Below are 19,720 nucleotides of genomic sequence, written 5' to 3' on the forward strand. Positions count from 1 at the left end.
GATCACAGAGGTGCTAGAAGTGGTGACACAACAATGTAACAGTGAAAAATGTACAAGGTCGTGGGTCTCAAAAATCTAACTTTTGAACGGGGACAAATGAAGACTTGAGATTACTAGGGAATGACTTAGGGATGTTGGTGAAGCTAATGGTGGTGGTGGTTGGCCGTGGGCGGCGGTTGAAGTCCAAAAAGCTCAAATAAAAAATGGGGATGAATGGGCTTCATCGATAGCGGATCGGGCTGAGGATGGGTGGGTTAGGTAGTTAGGGGGTCGCCGGTGATGTGGTAAAGAGGTGGTGGCCAATGGTGGCGCGACGACGGAGCGCGAGCTCAATGGGTGTCGCGGCTTGAAGCCACGCGTGGGGGCTGACGGCGGCACGAGAGGGGCTGAAAACGGAGGGGTGAGGCCGCCGGCCTGTGGGGAAATGGTTGGGAGGGGTAGTGATGGCAATGGATGGCGCATAGCGGCGCTATGGAGGACGATGTAAACCGACGGGGGGAGAGGGGAGGGGGGTGTCATGTGCGGGAGGAAAGAAGCAAAGGAAAAATGAGGAGAAAAAGAAAGAGAATAAGGAAAAGAAAAAGAGGGAAAAAGAAAAAGGGAAAAAAGAAAAAGTGAGGGAAGGAAGGAAATGAGGTCTAATCCTCACAACTTGGGTCACAAAAATGATCTAACGAAAATAATTTCAAGACAGTAAGTTGAATAAGATAATTTAAACGCAGTGACTAGTTAAAATAAAATAATAAAAATCTAACAATACAATAATTTTAAAGTCCAACATTAAAATAATTCAAAGTAAAGAGCAATTTAAATGCAAAACAATAATTAATACCAAGAAAGCACATAAAAGTAAATTTCACAACTTAAAAATTATAAAATAAATCCAATGAGAAATCCGCTAAATTTAAAACAAGAGAACCAATATTTAAATTAATTTAAAATAATCATTCAATTAAAAATATACTAAAATACGGAGCATCACAAAACATTGGCAAAAAGGACTATAAACACAGTTGTAAATACACCTACAATATACAAGCAACCCACCACCCACAATCTACAAGCAATGCATATAAGAAATCTCATGATATCCACCTTCCAAGTAGCCTATCAATATAAAATATTCAAGTAAGGAATATGATCACATAGAAGCAAAAAAGAAAATTCTCACTTAAATCTATCTTATGAAAAATGATTCTTATCATAAATCTTGTTATTGTATCTGAATCCAACACTCCATTTCCTTAAAGTACTCGGTCAACATTCAAAGGCAAAGATGATTCTAAAAAAAAAAAGAAGCAAACACAAACACGAGCACATCTAAGATTGCAAAAAATTGAAAAATCCTTCCACAAAAACAGAAGCGAGTCGACGAAACCTAGGGTTTCGGATTAGGGTTAGGATTAGGATTAGGGTTAGGGTTTCGATGCTCTGTGGGCTTCACATTTCAGCTCCGGTGTTTGAAACGACAAGGCTTCATAGGTTCGGTTTGTGGGTCTTGGGTTTGAGGAGAAGAAGAATAGAAATGTCTACCTGCTCTGTAGGCTTCGGATTTTCAATATGATGGAGAAGATGAACCGGCTTCATGGCTCTGGTAGAGAAGACGAAGTGGTTTTGTGGAACTGGTGGAGAAGACCAAGAAGTTTTTGGGAGAAAGACAATGGGAATGGGGAGAAGAGGGTAAGGCTTACTCGTTTCGACGCTGACCGAACCAGAGCGAAGGAAGACGATGAGAATGGGGAGAAGGGTCTGGATCAAGCGGGGAACGTGAATGTGAAATGTGAAAAGGTGAAATATGCAGGAAAAAGAAGTCACGTCCTCAAAATGCAAACAACGTCGTTTAGTACCACGTAGGACACGGTTCCTCGCTGTTTCCCCAAACCAGTTGTAAGTAGATTTTTTGTGATGAATAACATTCTTATCGACATAGGAAGAATAAACACTCCCATTTTTTTTTGGGAACGAACATTAATAAAATAATGTTATATTGGAAAATTCCACATGGATTTTACTCTTTTTTGAAAAGAAAAATTCTATTTATAAGCCTCACACACCACACACCATCCTTTTAATTATCTTATTAATTTTTTTCTCTTATCAAATGTGTGATATATAGATGATGAGTAGAAGAATTCAATTGTTTTAAGAAAAATAAAACAAAGAATTTTTTTTAAAAGAAATTAAAAAGTAAAAAAATTGTAGTGTATGGTGTGTGAGGTTTATGAATAGCAAAACTTGAAAAGAAAAATATAAAAAACCTTCCTAGAGAGAAGTGGTATGGGTGCTCAAGGTGATGTGAAAATAGTAACCTTATTGGTGTTGGGTCTCACTATATGCGTCAGATCACTAGAATTGCTACTACCAAAATTTTCAGATCTAACTTTTGTGACTGAAAAGAGACAAGTTTGTTGCATTCACGCGCTGTCAAAGTTTATCAGAGTTAGTCTAAACTGTAACCCATCATTTTTTGTTCTTGTTTTCCTTATTGTATAGTAAAAATAAAAAAGGAGTTCGTCTCTTGGACAGTTTGTCCATAAAGGTTGAATCTTCCCTTTCTATGAAGGGTGAGATTGAGTCTCTATTTAGACATAATGTTATTCATAGATGTTTGTCCATAGAGGTTGAGTCCTCCCTCTCTATTTGTCTGTAGAGAGTATTAGCAGCAGTAAAGTCCAGACTAATCTAGTAGTGTACTGGTTGAGCTCCAAATAATTGATATGGAGGATATTCCCACATGTATCTAGTTTTGAATGTAAGTTTTTCTTGATGAATGTTGAAATGATCATTATTGCAAAAGAAAAGTTTAATAATTCTAAGACACGCTTAGTCGAGCCTTGCTTAAATGTGTGATTAAAATCCTAAGAAAGCCACACGATTGGAGACATTTTTGTTAGTGATGGAGATGAATAATTAATTGCCTGCTCTCCAATGGTTACTAGTTCGAGTCTCTTTAAGATTATTGGAGGTTTACCTGGTCGTTAACTTCAAGGTCCCGTGGGATTAGTCGAGATGTGCGCAAGCTGGCCCAGACACCCTTGGTTATTAAAAAAAAAAAAATTGCCTATAACCTTGTTGTACTAAGTCTTTAAGATTAAACTATTCCTCCCACGATGAATGCAATTCTCTCAGGCAGTTGACACGACTTAACATTTAAAAAAAAAAAAAGAAGGAAAGAAAGAAAAGGAATCCCAGAGGACTTTTGGAGGCTAGAGGGAGGGAAATGTAAACATAATGCATGTGGAGGTACTGCAAAAGAAAAGTAGCAATAGCCTACACCATTGAAGAGGAGTGTTGCCCTAATTTGGGAGTCAAGAATTTGGTGCCTAATTTTTATATAATTAGGCTTAAAAATATTTTAGCAGGATGGATTGAGAAGACCATTCTAGTACTCACGTACGTTGATCAACCTTAAATATTGGATTATTTGTAGACGTATTTGGATTTCAACCAAATAGATTAATTTTCTAGGTATTGAGACAATAATAAAACAAAAACTTTATGTACAGTCACTTTTGCGTACTACTTTGTATACTTCACTAATGTGATTAGTTGCGTTTTTTTTTTTAACATAAAATAATTACTTTGGCCAATTACATTATTGGAATGCGTAAAAAATACGTAAAAGATACTATATATAACAAAACTCATAATAAAATACGATATTTGAGATGAGAGCAATTTAATTAGTAGGGCATTTAAAAAAGAAATGCCTAAGATCATGATGTAGGAATCACAAAAACCTAATGTAATAATGGTGTTAAGAATATGTTCGAAAGGCATTTTTCTGGTTATATATTAATGCTGTGCGCCAAAAAGAGCGTTCTGAGTTTTTTTTAACAGAACATTCGGAATCCTCTTTCCCGCGGATGAAACAACCAAAACAGGACAAACTACAAACGTTATACGAGGAAGCTGCCAGCAAAGAAATGCTCTATCTTTCTACTTTAAACATCGTAAAGAATACTTGTCCTTTGTACCAGAAAGTGACTTTGAGTGAGTGAGCGAGCCAGAGTTATTGTTGTCGTTTCGCAAAAGAAAAGGAGAAGCTTGATGCATCCAAATGTACTTAGTCACCACTGTTGTATGTACTTGCATATATGGTTCTGATCTAAAATTCCTTAATTTACGACTGGCCTTTTTTTTTCCCTGTGGTTCATTCTGGCCGGCCGGCCGGCGAGGCCATGGGTGAAAATGAATGGAGCTAGCGCTGCATCTTTACAAACACAAGGATACAATCATGCAGACGCACATTTTCTCTATTTCGGTGTTTCCAAAGTGAGAATATTAAAACAACGTTACTCATGAATATATATACACTGATCATGTTTGGATCCATGTAAATTGTAAAGGGTTTCAGTCATTTACCTCGTGTGCATTATCATGCAGCATGCCTATTGCCTATTAGACAAAAATCAAATGATGCTGGCTTGCGTTGAAGGAAAGCCAGGATTGCGTAAAGAACTGAACATGGTAATAAAAATATTGCAGATTTTTGAAGTGTCATTCTTGAAGGAGAAAGAAATAGAGTAAAGGTTACAACATGGTAAAGGTATTAGTGATCCCGGCCATGTGCTGCATGATATATTTATTTTGAGACGACTCTGGTATTGGCATTTGGGTCGATCGTTTATCTAACAGCTCATCCAGGCATGATGGGGGTGGAAGCACGTACACAAATAATGATAGGCAGCTTATTTTGGGGCCAGATGAGATGGTTGCAGTATAATTATATACCAGCATGCAGAAAAAGCTCTAACAATATTAATGGAGATTGGACGTGGGGGTGATTATTCAAGAACATGAGCGTGTGTATCACTTTCCCACCATTTTGATTTAATTTATAATGATCCTCAAGGTTAGCCAAACATCTTTGCATGCTACAAGGCAAATGGGATGGACGAGAGACTTTAATGCCGCCTACACGTGCCGTTAAATACTATAGAGTCCATATGTTGTGTCTGCTTTCCTCCTGATTGCAGAGTCCATTTGAGTTTGATAATTGTAGATAGATCATAATCTTAATGATCTATAGCTAGCTATCTAATTAGGATTATGTTACTGTATTAATACAATACATACATTATCATTATGTTCTTTTCCAACAAATGGTTATGTATTAATACAATACAAGATTAGAAAAGGTGAGAATGATTCCTTGTTTCAACAAACAATAAGAAAATTATGTATTGAGGCCCAATGCAATGACCCCTTTTTGATGAAATTAAGAAGGAGCAGTTTACGCATGTGGAGCAGGTTGACAAATCCTACTAACTTTTCTGTGGTGGTGGTTGGTCCAGAAAGTTGATTTCAATATGATATCATTTTTCTAACACAAAGCAGTTCTTGGAAACAGCGAACCCATGCCAAACGATTCCCACAATCCAACGTGGAATTCCATTCTCATATTTAAACTATTATTATTTTGTGTTTCTATAAAATATACTTACCTTTCTTTAACCAAAAAAAAAAAAAAATTCTTCCAGCTTGGAAATTTGGAATACGTCCTCAAGACCTCTTCCCTTGGAACTGGCATATCACATACATATGGTATGGTGTGGGCATTTCTATAATTTCATATCAGGTGGTGGTTCCCAGTTCCAGTTGGTCCCCATCCTGCCGTCTCTACCACCATACCTTACAACATTCACTGTTTGGATGCTGGGAAAATAACTGTTCTTTCATTTTTGTTATTTGGAATTGTGAATGGCTTTATAATTAGTTTGATTACATGCATCAAGTAGTTATTAGATTACCCAATAATCGGATTATTGCAAAAGCGAATTCCATTTTTAATTTGGTCCCCTTTGGACCACTGTGTCACCAAGCTAGACTTTACAAGATTCACTGTTGCAAGAAAAGGGAAAGGTACTTACCAAAGGAAAAAGGAAGAGAAAGACAACCACTGTAAAGAGTGTTTGGAAGGTTTTGGATATTTCTGTCCCTCCCCACCACCTCAGTCCCTTTCGGCAAGCACAGCACTAGGACAGCTCAGTATCTTTTAACTGACGAATTTGCCCTACACACCTTGAATTCCCATACTTGCATTATTGTAGGAGCTGCAAAGAAAAAAGGGTAATTTCTCATAACCCAGATCATCTTTTGGTTGTTTAATTTATAAGATTAAAACAACTTGAGGTGCAGTTGTTTTGTTTCCGCACTTCAAGGTCAACCCTCATCAACAGTAATACATAGATTTCATGTTTTCTTTGCTTGTAAGGAAAATATACAAAAAAGATTGAAAAATGCAGGACATTTTGTAAATCACATTTTCCTCTTCGATTGGATATGAATTTCAACTAACCTTTAGGATGTAGTTTAAGACAGTATAACATCTCATCCTTCTTGGCAAAGGTCACCCACCACGACCAACTGCTAAACCTATATACATCCATCAAGAAAAACAAATCTGATCTCAGTCTGCAGTAGGAAAGATTTTTGTTCATTTGTGATGCAGCAGTGAGCATATACAAGAACATTGAACTGTTACTGGTTGATCAGATTAATATTATATATATGTTGTTAGAATAATCAAATCCATAAATTTGGGCTTTCAAAGTTTAGTGATTTTCCAATATGTCATATCAAGAAACAACCAAATTGTCCTAATTGCCTAATATAAAAGTTCTATGGGCCCAAGATATAAACAGTTCTTGTTTGAAGAAGAATAATGTGGGTAGAAGGCAACATCGATGCTGAGAGTAGAGGGAGAGGAAGACGAAAGGTGTTATTCATTTGTCAGTATTTCTGCATGCATCTAAAATATATCTTAATTTTCTTGCTGACCCCTAACCTTAATTCCTTATTATTAGATTAAACAACATCCCTTTCAAGATCTAGAATCATAATTCTCAACAGTACTAACTGTTGTAATATGTGGCTCATATTGAGTGAAACACGTATATAGAAAAAGCAGGCTGATGCCGAGAGTGAAGTGGAGCGGAGTGAGGAGAGCGTAGGCACTGCCGAACCACGTTAAATCTGTGTTATTGTTGTTTTCTCTTTTCTGTACTTTTCATCATAATTCTCATCCTCAACCATATATTAATTGCAGAAAGAATGTAATTCCATGCATGATTGCATATTTTGCTGGTTTATTTTGTCAAGACCTTAAACTGTTGCTTTTTTTTTTTTTTGGTTGAAGTTTTGATAGGAAAGGATTCACATGGTACAAAAAGAAAACAGTATGATAATCAAATTGAAGTTGAAAGCCCGGGAAACCTATAAATTATTACTTGCTATGACTTTACATAATGGGATCCAAAATGATGCATGTTTGAAAAGGCTAATAGCAAGGCAACCCACCAAAATGATTGCCTGTGCGGCTGTGACATGAAGACACAATGGCATTCTTAAAAGAGAATATAGGCAATAATTTGGAGGATACCTATTGGCATGGGTAGTGGAATATAGTGGAACTACTTATGATAGTACTAAAAAGTAATTGTGTTGACATTTGTACCATTATTTCATCTTGGTGTCACAGTTATTTTTGGTAACCTTGGGCATTTTGGTAAATTCATAATATTGCAAACCAAACCTTGGCTACAAGGTGTCAAGGAGTCACAACTACTCTCTCACTCTGTCTCTTTCTGCTTCACATGCTCTCCATCTATTAATCCTTGGGAGAACAAAGACAAAAACTCATTGGTTTTAGATACCCTCTTTGCACCTCTCTCTCTCTCTCTCTCTCTCTCTCTCTCAAATTCTCTCACCCTATTTTCTGGTTCTCCTAGAATCTGGTCTGGATATGGTCTTCCTCTCTAGAAATGAAATCCAACCGTTGGATACACATATTAATCATCTTTGTTCCAAGTGGGTTCTCATGTTCTGAACTATATCTAGCGTAGGTGTTATTTTCTTTTTGGGTTCATATATGTTTTGCTCTGTTCATGGCTACTGCTACTTTTGCCTCACAAAATTTTGAGAACCATAAAAACAACCGCAACAATACCAACCATGATATTAGCAGGCAAGAAATCCAAGCTGCCATTGCCAAAGCAGTAGAGCTGAGAGCTCTCCACGCCGCTTTAATGCAAGGGAATAGCCCCGCCAATGTCAGATTCCCGTCTCCTTCCCCTGCTTCACGCCATGGTCCTCAGCTTTCTGCTAAAGATTACCCTGTTTTCACACCTGTGAGTATTAATTTTCTTAATCTTCTCCTTCATTTTGCTCTGTTCACTGTATTCCATGCGATTATGTACTGGGTATATTCCTTGGTGTTGAAGTTAGGCAAATTTTTGAGATTTCAACAATTTACATTCGCTGCTTGCAATGATGATCTATATTCTTCAGTGATCTCTCAATTTTTTTAGCATATGTCGTTTAATTGACTAGTGAATGAACTATTTGATGGGCCTTACCTACATTTTCAATGAGCTGCTATAAAATCAAGTAAAAAATATTAACCTCATCACGCGAAAGATTATACTCCGCGTTTTCACAAAATCACACACCCACTCACCCACATACTCGCCCAACATTGTATAAATCTGTTTCTTACGTTTTTTCTTTTCCTTAGTACTCTATATGCTTTTGACCTTTTTTTCTGTTTGGAACGAAATCCAGAGAATTATTGAAATCCTTGTATTGTTGATATATTTTCATGATTTTCCGTTGACTAGTCTTTTTCTACTTTCGCTTTGATTTCTAGGCTGCTGCAGTGTGTGTGTGTTTTTACTTTGAATTTTGTATTTACTCTTCTTATTACAGATACTTAGTGCTTAAACCTGTTCGTACTCGTAAAAGAATCTCTCTATCTTCATGAAATTTTCTTCTTTCATTAATGTTGGCGTTTCTTGAATTTGGAAATATGGACAGAGCTATGAAGATGAACCGCTGCCAGGGTATCATCAGATTCCACTAAAAGATGGAATAATATCTGAAAGTTGGGATGAATATGGTCTTGGAGATATTGGCATTGAAACTGTTCTATCAGATTATAAGGAGAATTCATCCTCAAGAAAGGGATTGCCTTCTGGTTTGGCCAGCGTAGAGTCTCATATTTGTCCAGCTGAGGATAACAAATCTGCCACTGGTTCTTGTGCAAACCACATTACCGTGCTTCAAACATCACCTGTGAATGAATACTTCAAGCTAAGCAGAAGAAACAGTTTGGCGGAATTCAAATCAGTATCATCCTGCAATAGATGCAGGCCTGCAACTATAACTACCGAATCTGAAAATGTGACAAGGAACGGCAAGAATTCTAATATTGTTGTTCCACTGACGGATTCTCACTCATCCATTCAATCACAGCCGAAGAACCGGGGAGTGATTTCATGGCTGTTTCCTCGACTAAAGAAGAAACATAAGAACGAGAATTCCCCAAACCGAACAGAATCCGAGGAAGTTTCCCAAATCTATAAAGAGTTGGGGATCATGTCTACTGAAACATTAAAGAAAGAACTCATAGAAGCAAATGAGAATAGAGACGCAGCCTTGATGGAAGTTGCTGAGATGAAATCCTCATTGGGGGAGCTTAAACATAAGCTGGAGTACTTGGAGACCTACTGTGAAGAGCTGAAGAAAGCTCTGAGACAAGCTATGCAGGCGAAGGATTCCCAAGTTCCTGAAAATTTTGGAGCTTTTCCCAAGAGAGGGAAATCCTTAGATGGAAATGGAGAAAATTCGATACCCGTCAGCGAGGAAGTAATGGTGGAAGGTTTCTTGCAGATAGTATCAGAAGCAAGATTATCAGTAAAGCAATTCTGCAAGACCCTTGTTGTCCAGATTGAAGAAACCGATAACACTTTAATGGACAACTTAAATTTACTTCTCCAACCATACAAACTTTCTTTGAACTCCAAATATTCAAAGGCAGTGTTGTACCATTTGGAAGCTTTCATAAACCAGTCACTCTACCAAGACTTTGAGAACTGCGTGTTTCAGAAGAACGGCTCACCAAAGCTCTTAGATCCCCAACAAGATCGCCAAGCCCAATTCTCTTCGTTTGTTGCCCTGAGGAACTTAAGCTGGAATGAGGTATTGAGGAAGGGGACTAAATATTACAGTGAAGAATTCAGTAAATTTTGTGACCAGAAAATGAGTTGCATTATTAGCACGCTGAATTGGACAAGACCATGGCCTGAACAGCTACTTCAAGCATTCTTTGTTGCAGCCAAGTGTATATGGTTGCTTCACCTGCTTGCCTTTTCGTTCAACCCACCATTGGTGATTTTGAGGGTCGAAGAGAACAGAAGCTTTGAGCCTCAATACATGGAGGATATGTTCATGGAAAGGCAGAGATCACATGGTCCAAGCCGAGTGAAGGTCATGGTAATGCCAGGGTTTTATGTTCAGGACAGGGTTTTGAGGTGTAAGGTTCTTTGTAGGTATAAATCTGTAGCTTAAAGTTGTTTGGACTGGTTTTATGATCTTTAGCTTTCGTCCCCATCTTCCTAATTTCTTCTCTCTCTCTCTCTCTCTCTCTCTCTCTCTCTAAGTTAGTCTCACTTAGAGATGCTTGTAACTATTAAATTGATGTGTGAATAAATGTTCAAACGATTACCTAAATTGTTGACCAACCAACATTGGTTTTCTACTTGGGTTGATTATTAGGTAGAGCTCTGGAAGGGAAAGTGAGCAATTGAAACCTATGTTACCATGACGTTTTTCTATTTTGTTACTGACTTTGCGTGTCGTTTTTGTTGTTTCTGCCATACCCTTTGCTGCATTCTTGCTTTCTTTGCCACGACAGATATTCATGCTACTCTGCTGTTTTGCCTAGTAAGAGAGAAATACATATGGGTATGGGACAGGGAATCTGCATCTCCAGCACATAGACAGAACGGTTGTTTTCATGTACGAAAAAGAAAAAAACCAGACTGAATGATTGTGACTAAAAGTGGTAAAATCTGTTCTGTGTTATTCAAATCGAATTGAGCAAATAATGCAAGCTTCTGCATTATCAAAGAACTTGATTTTGTAAGATGACGTGCATACACATTTTCCTGAGCACGTTTTTTGTGGTGAATGCTCTAAGTTGGCACTGAGTCCACAAATTAAACATATCTGAACACTGCAAAAATATCAGTACAACTCTTAATTCAATTGTCTTTAAACCACTTTCCCGAACGTGCAAAGGACATATAATACTGAAAGAAAAAATACATGGGAACGAAAGAGATCGATTTTGGTATGAGTCGGGCGCCATGGCCCAGCCATGAAAGCCTCTACTCTATTTCTTTTAAGAGGAAATTATTCAAATTGTATTGATTGCTTTCACTTTTGATTGGGAATATCATAACTATTAATATATACAGTTTTGGTGTTTGCAGTTCCAGTGTATTCTATTTGAAAAAAGTGGGGAACACTATTAAAAAAATAATTTTTTCATATGGCTCTTAGATTTACTCACTTTTTTCAAAAGTAGCAAGCAGAGATTGCATATTTCAGAACTGCAAATATCATTTTTCAAACAAGAAAGAGAGATTATGCCCGAAACAAAGAATCCCAGATTGATCTAAAACAAAGTGACCAACAATTGCGAGGGAGTTGATCTAGAGAAGAAAAAACAATAGGAAACTAGATGCACCAAGATTAGCCTACCCATCATCCAATTTGTTTCCTTCACGCCAAACATGTCCAATGCTACAATCCATATATGAGAAAAGACTTGGCACCTCATCCAATAAATCGCAGTACTTAGTCATTTTTTAGCCAATAACAACCATCAATGAGCCTAATCCTGTCCGAACAGTTTGGTATCCCGGTTGTTTCTAAGTGTCATTGTTGTGTTTCTAACAAGGTTGAGACCTTGGATCATGTGTTTTGTGATGGTGAGGGGCCAAGGAAGGTTTGAGATTTTTTTGTGTCAATTTTTGGCGTCCGATTACCACATACTCGAGTGTGGACTGATGTATTAAATGTATGGTGGTGTCGGGCTTCTTTGTTCTCACAATTTCGTTCGCTCCGTGGTATTATTCATATTCTTATTTCTTAGGCCCTTTGGAGAGCTCGACGTGCGGCACATGTTAAATTTGATTGGAAGAGTATTATTTGGATGGTAAAAAGTTTTATTTTGGATATTCCGAGTTTCATGAGATCGTTCAAAACAATGGGCGAGCACGATTTGAGAGTGTTGAGGGAGCTAAATTGCCCAGTTGTGCCGACTTCAGTAAGGGCACCGAAGTTGATTGCTTGGTCTCCACCAACCGGGGGGTTCGCAAAACTACACTTAATGTAGATGGTGATTCACTTCGTAATCCCGGAATGGCCAGTGGGGGGGGGGGGGTCCGGAATGCGCAGGGGCGGATTTTTGGGGGTTTTGCCCATAGCTATGGGCAGGCTACAAATAATATTGCTGAATGCAGAGTATTTGTTGATGGTCTTCATCTTTGTCAACAGTTGGGACTAAGAGATGTGTTGGTTGAATCCGATTCTAGTGTTGTTGTTGTTGGTTTATCTCGGGGACATGTAAATATTAGTGTTTGTGGGATTTTTAGGAAGAAGCAAAAACTATTATTTCTTCTCTGAATATTCATTTTAAACATGTGTTTAGGAAAACTAATATGGTAACTGATTTTTTTAGCAAAACATGTGGCTAATTGTGCGACTTGGGATTTTGTTGGTGAAGATTTTGGTCCGGGTAGACTTAAGCGACTTATACGTATGGATAGATTGTGTATACCTTATGTTAGACGTTAGGAGTTTTTGGATGTTGATTGTGAATTTTTGGGTTGGATTTTATTGCTGTAATTATGGTGATTCCTCTGCTTAAGTGATGATTTTTTAATAAATGTGGAGGTGCCGTCTTCCTTTAGTTGAAAAAAAAAAAAAAAAAGCCTAATCCTATCTAAAAAGAAGTCAGATTCTATCTCAATAGAATGCAAACTCAATTTGTAGTATAACAAAAACCATGTTTGAGAGCATATACTTTAGCAAAAATGTTAATCCCATGGCCTAGGAGCATTGCAAACCTTTGAAGAAAAGAGTAATCATGAGTGAAGAATCCTACCACAGAAAGAGGTGCTTAGGTTGTGCTCTGAAGCTCCCATATAGGTTTAATTTGACTTTACCAAATAGGAGAGAGATCACTTTATCACGAAGGCCGAATCACTGAGAGTATAATGAAGCAAGCATACTTAGGACATGCGAGCCTACGGTCAAGGGTGGCTGATTAGTAAGACCTTTATTCTATAAAATATATATATATATATATATATATATTTTTAAGTTTGTTTTAGATTTAGACTTTTTCTCTAATGTTATAGTTTTTCCTTTTTCTTTTAATTATTTTCATTTTTTATTTTTAATTAATGTGACGTGTGGCATAGTCTTATTGGCACAGATGTGGCTTAGGAGTCACTTGGTAGGGACTCTGTTAATTAGTCTAACGGGTATTTAATGGAATGATAAAAAAAACAACTGAAATTGAGAGAACAAGTGATCAAAAAGTTCATTTTTAAAAATTATGAAGTAATCTATCTCAAGACCAAATAACAAAACTATTTTAGTATTTAATCCTTTTTTAATTCATCTTTAATCCAGAGTGGACTCTATACCACCCAATGAAATGCTAACACATTATCGATCCCTATTTTTTTTTAAATAAACCACATAAATAAGATAATAACCTACAACCATTTCACAATTCATTTATAATTCTATGTAAATAGATGGACAATTATGCAAATTTTAAAAATTCAAATCAAGAAAATCTTAACTTTTTATGAGATAATACTATTACAAGTAATGCTACATACAGTTTTGAAATGCGCAAGCGCTGTGCAATCACTTTGAAAAAAAAAGATCTATTATTAAAAAATTAATTTATTTTCAAGTGAATTCCGTATTTATTTATTTTTTTAAAATGACTGTACGATGCTTATACACTCAAGACTACAACTATCATTTCTCGAGAAGATGGTTAACGATAAAAGTACAAACTTCAAAGTAGGAAGACTGGCAATGAGGTTGCCCAAGACTCAAGTGGTAGAACAGTAGAAGCCCTTTGGACCACGCAACTCTAAAAACTGAATATAAAATGAACTCTTTAGCGGAGTACAAAAAAGAAAAGAAATTACATCTGCAATGTAAATCATAACAGACAGTCGAATGTAATCAGTGGATCCAGATCCTTTCATATCTAGCATCCAAGAAGTTGATAGCCCTCCTCCTAATAGAGATATTTATTTTAAACAAACTCTAATCAGGACATGGTTCAATTTTTGCAGTCACTCCACCAAAAGCTAACCGATAAACTCGGTGTTAAAGATCGCACGTAGTGCCACCACTTGGGCGGGATATAAAGCATCTCACCTTCCTCTAAAATGCAGTCCTCAAATTCTAAGTCATGCACCTTTGGAAACCGTATCTCGTCTATATTGTCCAGATCAACCTACATTCAAAATTATCATCCATCAGCCGAGCAGGGCACGTTCAGTAACTATACAATGCACAAATATGCAACACTTGTCGCTCGGAAGAGTAACTACAACCAGAAAGGCAGGATGGAAGATACAAGTACCAGCATAGGAGGTTGACAGGATATGATGTCCATGCCAAAGGAGATAATGCGGAGACCAGATATGTGTGCTGAACTCACCAAGTTAAAAATAGGAGACCGGCATAAGAATCCAGTGGGGTCTTACTTGTTAGCCCCAAAGGATTGTGCAGTATCACATGGCTGCTAGCATGTAAAGTGTACTTATTCCACACACACACTCGTGTGTGTGTGTGTGTGAGAGAGAGAGAGAGAGTGAGAGAGAGAGAGAGAGAGAGAGAATTAGAATCGTGACTATGTGGAACTTGATTGCTTTTAATCCAACCATTAACCATGCATTTTCATTTAAAGATAAAGCTAACTCATGCAGATCATTCAATTTTTCCAGAGCTTGAGAATGCTGCTACCTGGCTTGAGTTTTTAAGCATGGTTTCAGTGTATGGGTAAAGTTCCTCTGACAATGAAGCATGATAAAGCCTTATATACTTTCTGCCAACAACCTGAGAATAAAGAGGCAGAGTGCTAATGTGAGTATATTTTCAATATCCTTATTAATGACACAACAGACCATAAACAATTGCACACAAGTGTGGTAGGGAGTCCAAGTTGGTGTTTTTGGTCATCAAAAGGGTAAATAATAAGAGAAATGCTAGACTTAAAGAGAGAATTACGATAGACTAATTTATAGACTAATTTACAAACTAAAGCAGTTCGATGTGGTAATAGTAGTATCTCAATTCGTAAATCTTTTTTTTTTTTTTTTTTTCAATTGCAAAGTACACATGACATTTCATGTCAATTCACAAGCTTCCTTGTAATTCTTTGTAGGCCATTGCTCAAATGATAAATGTCAGGCATGCTCTTCTAGGTAAATATTGATCAAGAAAATCCAGAGGAAGCTTCAAGTTTACAATTACTAAATCCATCATACATCTAAACTACCTGAGCAAGTATATTATGATGTGGATCATGGTGCAATGGTGTTACTGTCCCAGCAGGACCAAACCAGGCATTGAGAGACCTCAGCTCCCCACCCCCGGAAAAACAGTAGTCAGGAATACATATGTCATTCCGTAGCTCGCTTATCTGGCATTAAGATTTCATATTATTATCTGAAAGGAAACATTCATTTACTTCTACTATCATCTATCATGCTAACATGACATAGTGTCATAGCACCCCAAAGAATGACATAAATACCTGATCAAACAAAGGATGCTGAGCAAGATATGTAGGGGCCGCAGAAGAACAGTCATTTGCTTCAATCCTTGCAAGAAATTGGGAAAATGTAATAAGCTCTTGCTTCCACTCTGGGCACAAATAGTTTTTGCCAACCTGCAAAAGAGTTTTAACTTTACCATTTGTCAGTTATTGACATGGTTTGCTTGGCAGGTTAGGAAAAGCAAAACTAAATATCTTGTGTGAACTGGCAAACTACCAGTCGATGGAAAGTCAGAAGAAATGCTTTTTTTTTTTCTTTGATAAGTCAGTCAGTCAGAAATGTTTTATTCTATATATAATCTTGGTGTACCATCTTTGCTCTAAATCAACACTAAGCATGTAAATTCCATCAATGATGCGATGCTAAACAGTAGGGTAATTAGGACCACCTACTTTCTACATCTAACACTAGATACAGGCACAACTGACTTCAAGTAACTGGGACAATCTCATAGCTAGTAATTAAGATGATGGCAAGAAACAAATATTCTCAATGATATCTTCAAAACTGGGATCTATCCATGCAATTTCTAGTTGGATGTTGTGGGTCCTATCCCAGGTAAACAACCCCCCTCCACCCTTTTTCTCTTCTTCCCTTTTTTCTTTTGTAGTAGTGGATGGCAGGCGGGTTTGGCAGATAGGCATGACTTGTCCATTGATTGTTCAGAGACTGATCCTAGGTAATACGTGTTTTCTGTGTCAGATAACACCCGAATTACCAAACTGCTTATATAGTTAAGACCAAAATCAATTGAAACAGTCGCAACAGATTGGGAGGAATTTATTGTGACAGTAACAATAAATGTAAAATAACATTCAACAATAACACTCAATTTTAAAAGAAAAAAACTGAAGCAAATAAAGCAACTTGAAGTAACAATATCTTTGGCTACTGTGGCTACTTGATAACATTTAAAATTAATCACCTCAACTGGAACTGTGCGGTCTCCAGCAACCCTTCTTAGGTAATCCATGTCATTCCACTTTGTCCTTGCTGGCCAATGTGCCATACTGTCACTAATAATGACCGGAGAACCTGATAGGAAATATTCACGCAGAAATCCCTCCAAAGATAGAGCAGGTCTCCTTCCCACAAATTTCAAAGACAGAGACTTAAATGGCAAAGACTGAAGCACCTGCAAGTTTAAAAGCCATGCATTTTCAAAAGAGCTGAAAAAACACCCTTCATTTTTGTTCTATCTGACATACTAATAAAACCATAAGGTACAAAGAAGGCTAAAAGAACGAATGGAAAAGAAAAGGGGATATACACTGCAATCATACCCCTTATTTGAGGCTCAACAAACTCTTCATTACCCTGTGAAAAAAAATCATACAGATTGCCCTGTATTTTAACGTAAACCACTCTCAGCAAGAGGTTTTTCCTACATTTTCAACTGTTTATGTAAACATGAAAAGTTCAAAATGTTATAGATTACGCCCAATATCATAACTACATACAAAATTGTTAGATTTCAATCTTTATAAGTTGCTATATCAATCAGCATTCACACTTGAATTTAAGGCTTCTCAAAAGTAAACTAGTTTTTACCAAGAAAAAAAAAAAAAAAAAAAAAAACATGAGTACAAATTATCTCACTAGTATAAAAGCAAAATAAATCTAAATCTAATATAACTTAGGATTATCCAAAACAAACTAGTTTCATTATGAGGCTCAAAAAACCAACTGAGATTTAATCTCAATACTGTATTAAATAAGGTAATCCTTCGCCCTAACTCAGGTTATGGCCAGATAGGTTGGGGAAGGACAAAGGTTAACATCTTACCAATCAAAATAATAAATAATTAAATAATGGCCTTCTTTGTATTCCCAAAAGTTTCAACAAAGTATTGGAAAAGTATATAGCTTACAGCTTTTTGCACATTGATGGAAATGGAATCAAAGCCGCCTCTGATTTTAAGAAATGTTCAATTCACGGCATGACGTGTGGGCGGGAAGGATCCAAAATCACCAACCTTGAAGACAAAACTTGCATACTAATTGATCAAATTACCATTTAGATGGGACAAATTTACTTTCATCTCTTCTACTTCATGATAGAGAACTACTATTATATCACTAACTTAGATCAAATCATCCATTGACACGCCAAAAGGTCTCAAGGTGAAACAAGTTAATATCATAAGTGACCATTGAACCTTCCTAGCATGGTGCCTAAAGGACACATCGCAGTCTTTTATCCAATTTAAAGGATTAAATTTTCTCGCACTTTCTTTAACTCAATTTTGGACATTAAAACTAAAACCCAAAATTCTTGGATTCGTAAATAAGCCCTTAGTTCAATTGCTACATTAGATTTACGTAGGGAACTCTCCATTGTACATAAATTTACTCTATTATAGGTCAATAGACGAGAAACCATTATATGCAGTCTCAGTCTGGGTTCAAAACAGCATCCGAGTTGTCTTAGAGAGAATATAAATAGGGGGTGTAAGCGTAGCAGGAAAGAAGAAGAAACAACAAAATCTTAAGGTTCGGTGCATCAATGAAATCCAGAACAGTGCTCCAATTCAGAAAAAAAAAAGAAAAAAGAAAAAAAAAGAAACAAGAAATCAAAATCCAATAGAAGAACTTCCAGCAAGTGTTCGAACAGGATAATAATTTCTTTTTTTGAAATTCGAAGGAATGCTACATTCACAAACATTTCTATCAGAATTAGTATATGGGTTTTAATATGCCTATTAAGAAACTTCTTCACCAAATCTAATCCAACTAATACATCCATCGGCTTCATTCTCACCATGAAAACTGAGTGCCATCCCGCCCCCTCTCCTTGTTCCTTAAAATCTCTGAGGTAAGACATTTCGACAAATAATGGCAAGGGCCCCGAGAATAATCAGAATCTTGTCAGATCATATACTGATGAGCTAGAAAATTGGACAAAAGGCTTTACTTGGTCAAGTGAATATGAAAAGTCAGTCTTTGCATACATATTGAAATTGACTTTCCTATCGGTTAGAAAAACCTGAAATTTCAACAATCTACAATCTTTTAATCTTTTCTGTCCTCCACAAATCTCAAGAATCTACAAATATAGAAGATCTACCACTTCAGCAGGTTATGCAATATTCAAAATAGAATTAGACTAATTCAAATAAGGACGAACCTCACCTCTGCGTCACGGAGCTCGTCCTGGCGGACAAGTTTTCGCTTTGCGAGTTGCTCTGAAACCGCAGCTGCGTCCCTGGCCTTGGCCGAGACCTTGTCGACCGCCGAGTCGAGGTCCTTCCTGAGGAGCATCCCGCCCATGATCAATCCCATGTCCAAAACCCTAAGGGACTCACTAAGCTCACCCTTGGAAAAATGGAGTCTGGCCACGTGGAGGCAGGCCATGGAGTAGGCGTCGCGCCAGACGGGCAACACCGAGTGCCATGGACCCGAGTGAAGCTGCTCCCAAGCCATCTCACGCGCCGCCTCCGCCGCTCGTGAGTCTCCAGCGGCGGCCAGGGTTGCCATGCTGACGTATGCGTAACCGCCGTGCTCCGTGATGGCCTGGAGGAGCGTGGGGCCCTCCAAGTCCAGCGTTGGGGTCTCGAAGTGGTCCAAAGACTCCGTGAAGGCGGTAGACGACGACATTGAGGGAGGAGGATGAGCTCCAGCGACGCGGCGAGTACAGTCGATGTGAGTTCAAGTTGTCGATGTACAGGAGTGATAACTGCTACAACAAAGAAAACCAAAGAGACTGAGAGATTTTTTGCCGAACGAGATATTTTCTCCTTTTCTTCTTTTTCTTGAACTTTTTCGAAAGATATTTCTCTTACGTGTACTTTTTCTGGATTTTTTCAGAAAAATCTGTTTGTATTTATTAATATATAATAATAATAATAATACTAAAAGTATATTCATAATCATATTTTTATATAACTGAAGTGATTTTCACAGAAACTGTCGAGTTTACTTAGGACCGTTTATATTGATAGATAAGTTAGAGATCATTTAAATGAGTTAAATAAAATATTGTTAGAATATTATTTTTAATATTATTATTATTTTAAAATTTGAAAAAATTGAATTGTTTATTATATTTTGTGTGA

At 37.2% G+C, this 19,720-nt stretch overlaps 2 protein-coding genes across 4 annotated transcripts; one reads left to right on the plus strand and one right to left on the minus strand.

Moving 5' to 3' along the window:
- The first annotated feature begins 6,353 nt into the window (after window positions 1–6,353).
- On the plus strand, window positions 6,354–10,512 carry LOC121239314 (IRK-interacting protein-like). Of its 2 annotated transcripts, XM_041136532.1 has the most exons (4): window positions 6,354–6,418; window positions 7,047–7,306; window positions 7,902–8,132; window positions 8,818–10,512. In XM_041136532.1, the coding sequence occupies exons 2-4, from the start codon at window positions 7,163–7,165 to the stop codon at window positions 10,348–10,350; spliced, it is 1,908 nt and encodes a 635-aa protein (XP_040992466.1). In that variant the 5' UTR covers window positions 6,354–6,418; window positions 7,047–7,162; the 3' UTR covers window positions 10,351–10,512. The 2 variants fall into 2 exon arrangements, with proteins under 2 accessions (XP_040992466.1, XP_040992467.1); XM_041136533.1 differs by lacking the exons at window positions 6,354–6,418; window positions 7,047–7,306 and having other exon boundaries at window positions 7,621–8,132.
- Window positions 10,513–13,788: 3,276 nt separating this feature from the next.
- LOC121239914 (lysine-specific demethylase JMJ30) lies at window positions 13,789–19,403 on the minus strand. 2 transcript variants are annotated; one of them, XM_041137288.1, is made up of 8 exons: window positions 18,798–19,403; window positions 16,591–16,800; window positions 15,644–15,778; window positions 15,386–15,529; window positions 14,851–14,943; window positions 14,260–14,338; window positions 13,971–14,116; window positions 13,789–13,927 (listed from the first exon to the last, which is right to left on the minus strand). In XM_041137288.1, exons 1-8 carry the CDS (start codon window positions 19,260–19,262, stop codon window positions 13,889–13,891), a joined length of 1,311 nt encoding a protein of 436 aa, XP_040993222.1. In that variant the 5' UTR covers window positions 19,263–19,403; the 3' UTR covers window positions 13,789–13,888. The 2 variants fall into 2 exon arrangements, 1 of the variants encoding a protein (XP_040993222.1); XR_005935408.1 differs by lacking the exon at window positions 13,789–13,927 and having other exon boundaries at window positions 13,977–14,116; window positions 14,468–14,943; window positions 18,798–19,401.
- Between the last annotated feature and the right edge of the window lie 317 nt (window positions 19,404–19,720).

The sequence above is a fragment of the Juglans microcarpa x Juglans regia genome, chromosome 7D, assembly GCF_004785595.1.
Source record: "Juglans microcarpa x Juglans regia isolate MS1-56 chromosome 7D, Jm3101_v1.0, whole genome shotgun sequence".
Lineage (NCBI taxonomy): Eukaryota > Viridiplantae > Streptophyta > Magnoliopsida > Fagales > Juglandaceae > Juglans > Juglans microcarpa x Juglans regia.

Excerpts from the sequence above, each read along its gene's own strand:
- LOC121239914 (XM_041137288.1), bottom strand. The coding sequence starts at position 19,262 with ATGTCGTCGTCTACCGCCTTCACGGAGTCTTTGGACCACTTCGAGACC. Across the intron at positions 15,779-16,590 it reads ACCGCACAGTTCCAGTTGAG|GTTGGCAAAAACTATTTGTG; the intron begins GTGATTAATTTT and ends ACTCTTTTGCAG. Across the intron at positions 14,117-14,259 it reads GGACTGCATTTTAGAGGAAG|GAGGAGGGCTATCAACTTCT; the intron begins GTGAGATGCTTT and ends TATCTCTATTAG.
- LOC121239314 (XM_041136532.1), top strand. The coding sequence starts at position 7,163 with ATGGTACAAAAAGAAAACAGTATGATAATCAAATTGAAGTTGAAAGCC. Across the intron at positions 7,307-7,901 it reads TAGCAAGGCAACCCACCAAA|ACTTTTGCCTCACAAAATTT; the intron begins ATGATTGCCTGT and ends ATGGCTACTGCT. Across the intron at positions 8,133-8,817 it reads ATTACCCTGTTTTCACACCT|AGCTATGAAGATGAACCGCT; the intron begins GTGAGTATTAAT and ends AAATATGGACAG.